The sequence below is a fragment of the Microtus ochrogaster genome, unplaced genomic scaffold (genome assembly GCF_000317375.1).
Source record: "Microtus ochrogaster isolate Prairie Vole_2 unplaced genomic scaffold, MicOch1.0 UNK8, whole genome shotgun sequence".
Classification (NCBI taxonomy): Eukaryota; Metazoa; Chordata; class Mammalia; order Rodentia; family Cricetidae; genus Microtus; species Microtus ochrogaster.
In genome coordinates this window covers 793288-796484 of record NW_004949106.1, presented here as the reverse complement: position 1 = coordinate 796484, position 3197 = coordinate 793288, and the positions used below count along the sequence as shown (strand labels likewise).

General features: G+C 46.1%; 1 protein-coding gene across 1 annotated transcript in view; it reads right to left on the bottom strand.

Moving 5' to 3' along the window:
• Nucleotides 1-3197, bottom strand: part of Mpp4 (membrane palmitoylated protein 4) — a 31740-nt gene that overhangs the window by 23142 nt on the left and 5401 nt on the right. The window contains exons 3-6 of the mRNA XM_005366332.2: nt 2735-2812; nt 2116-2196; nt 1183-1314; nt 435-516 (exon numbers count right to left, since the gene is read on the bottom strand). Of these exons, the coding sequence (XP_005366389.1) occupies nt 435-516; nt 1183-1314; nt 2116-2196; nt 2735-2812 (373 nt within the window). The remainder of the gene's footprint in view (nt 1-434; nt 517-1182; nt 1315-2115; nt 2197-2734; nt 2813-3197) is intronic.

Below are 3197 nucleotides of genomic sequence, written 5' to 3'. Positions count from 1 at the left end.
GGCAGGCTGGTCTCGAACTCACAGAGATCCGCCTGCCTCTGCCTCCCGAGTGCTGGGATTAAAGGCGTGCTCCACCACCAAGACGAAGTCTTGAACTAGGTATGGTGACACTTATCTATAACGCCAGCTCTGGGGAGCCACAAGCCTGGAGCAAGTGAGTTCAAGGTCACAGCTCAGAGGTGGAGCTTTGCTTGGTTTCCTTGGGAATGTTAACAAGACTGTACCTCATGGAGCCTAGCGTGTAGGGGCTCTCTGAACAAGGGGCTGGAGCCCTTCAAACATTTGTCCTTGGTTTCTTTACTACACAGCCAAGCAAAGCAACATCTGAAGGCCCTGACCTAAGTGCAGAAAGAGACTTCTCGCTTTTGGAAGAAAAAAAATCACAGAGTCCAGTGTCCCCTTTGTCTGGCGTACACCGTGCCACCCCAGCTTACCGCTCCTCTCCACCAGCCCGCCATGAATGACCCTGGCCACCAGGATATCCCCCGTTGGCTCATGGCGCTTGATGGTAGCTCCCTGTAGAAAGAACACAGAGGTCCTGGGCTTTACTAACACAACTAACACAACACAGCTTCTCTCGTCAGCACAGGGATTTTCTTAAGAGCTGGAAGGGGTCCCCATTGCTCTGTGGCCATCGGCCACATCATGCCATCTAAAAGGAAAGCCCACCAGAACTTGGTCTCGGTAGGCATCCATACACAGACATAGAATATTTAGAACCGTCTAAAAGTTAAGTGCCCATGATTGTAAGGAAAGAAGTGCCCTTAGAGAATCAATTAATGTCTTACCCACTTCCTATTAATAGAAGAGAAAGATGTAGGCCAGTGTATTAGAACTGAGTAAAATGTGCAAAAGACAAAATAAATAATATAGATGTCTTGCTTTCACAAAAAGTTTATATTATATATAAGTATTATATATAACATATATATATATATATATACCCACATTATATCTTGCCTTCTCATAAAAGGAATACGCTAAACAGAAATATTTTGGTCTTGAAAACATGACCAGCAGTGCGTTTGAACCACAGGAAAAATTACGCTGGCTATCACCCCATGATTTCCACTCTGTGTGTGACTGAGACAAAACTGCCATTCAAGTTAACTATCAGATATGACGTAGATCACCGAGAACCCCCGGCACAACCCTAAACAAAACATGAAATGTTCTCCTTACCAGGGGCTGCTGGTTTTTTACCAAACAAACAATCCTCATGGCTTCTTCGCTGTCAGGGATATTGTCGGGCAGCGGGGGGAGAAGGGGCTCAAAGTCTTTCTGAGCTACTGTATCGTGGGCACTGAGCAAAGCCTGAGAAGAGAAAGGGGAAGCTGAGTAAATGTCACGTGCAGCACACGTGTGTCTCAAAGATGGTGACCCGATGCTGTATAAGACATACAACTATGAACACACCTATGTGTCATGCACAATCCCAAGCAAATTCCGTCATAGTCAGGTGTACTCATTCTCCCTGTTTATAGATAGTGGGTCAGGGGATACAGACACTAAAAAGCATACAGTGACCTCTTTCAGGGGCTGGAGAGATGGCTCAGAGGTTAACAGATTCATAAAAAGCTTGTTCTCTTTCAGTGGGCCTGGATTCTGTTCCCAGCACCCATATCAGGAATCTTAAAATTGTCTGTGGCTCCAGTCTCAAAGGATCTGATGCCCCCTTCTGGTCTCTGCAGGCAACTGCACACATGTGGTGCACATAAACTCACAAAGGCACATACATGTATATGCGGATAAATGTATATTCCAAATAATTTCATACCTCAAAATCTTCCCAATGTGGAGAGAAAGTATAGGGGTTATTTCTTTATAACCAGAAGGTACCCCGGATGACTGCCCAGAATTCTAGAGGGATAGCATCCTTTTGGGAGAACAAGACACCCTGGAAAGTTCTGGGTGCCCCCTCATACATACGGTAGCAGTGGCTGGATGATTAGTCAATCACAGGTGAGTTCCACATCTTCAAGTATAACCTGTTGGCCCCTCATGTACAGAAACAAAATATATATTCATAGATAATGTTTTTAATCCTTTTTTATTTACTCTCCCCTCTGTCACATGCCAGATAAGCAAACTTTGTCCATTTTAGCAAATGCTTACCTTGCAGTGTGGAGCCTGGAGGACTTGTCTTAGCTCTTGGATCTCAGGAGAACTGGAGGCTTTGCGTAGTAGCTCCAAGACCTGATTCAGGATGGAAAAAAATACAGCATAAAGTATTTGTGGGGGTTTCAAGACAGGAGTTCTATGCACAACAGCCCTGACTATCCTGAAACTAGCTCTTGTAGACCAGGCTGGTCTTGAACTCACAGCATGCAAGCATGTGAGTTTGTGTGTGTGCATGCGCATTTATGTGTGTAATTTTGGAAGACAATTTCCCCTTATACTAAGCTCAGTTAAGAACATTTACTAAGCCGGGCGGTGGTGGCGCATGCCTTTAATCCCAGCACTCGGGAGGCAGAGGCAGGCGGATCTCTGTGAGTTCGAGACCAGCCTGGTCTACAAGAGCTAGTTCCAGGACAGGCTCCAAAGCTACAGAGAAACCCTGTCTCGAAAAAACAAAAAAACAAACAAACAAACAAACAAAAAAAGAACATTTACTAAAATGCATGCTCCTTGATCAAGTCCTCCCAACAGAAACCTCCATTCCTTTAAACAACACTCCAGGCTGGAGGACAGCAGCAGCGAAGGCTCTACGGGTTTCCGGGTAGAGCCACCCTACCTCACAGGATAAGGTCTGTGCATGAGTTGTCACGGGAAGCAGTTTCCGTTCTTTGAACTTCTGAAGGCAGTCATAAACCTGCAGAAGGGAAAAAGCGTGACAGTGACCCTGATCCTGAGACGTGACCAGGGACATTTTGGAGTAAAGGCCTCAAAGGAAGAAACAGCCAAGGTGGCTGTGCTCACAACTGAACACGTGACACTGAGTGACTCCAGCAGCTGAGTGGAGGTCCCAGGGCTTCAGGGGCCTCTCTCCAGGAGACTGCTATTCCCAGAGCCCTTTCTTTAATAAAAAGTATGCAAATGTTTCCCTTGTTAAGGTGAGGGAGGCAAGAGAAGATGTCTGGTGCTGACACCAACAGGGAGCTTCTCCAGGAGGCTCTATGGGGTTGAGACCCCTTAGGATCTCTGGGTGGTGATGTGGGAGTCCCCTCTGAGTGCTGTAAGTACCATTAATGAATAAA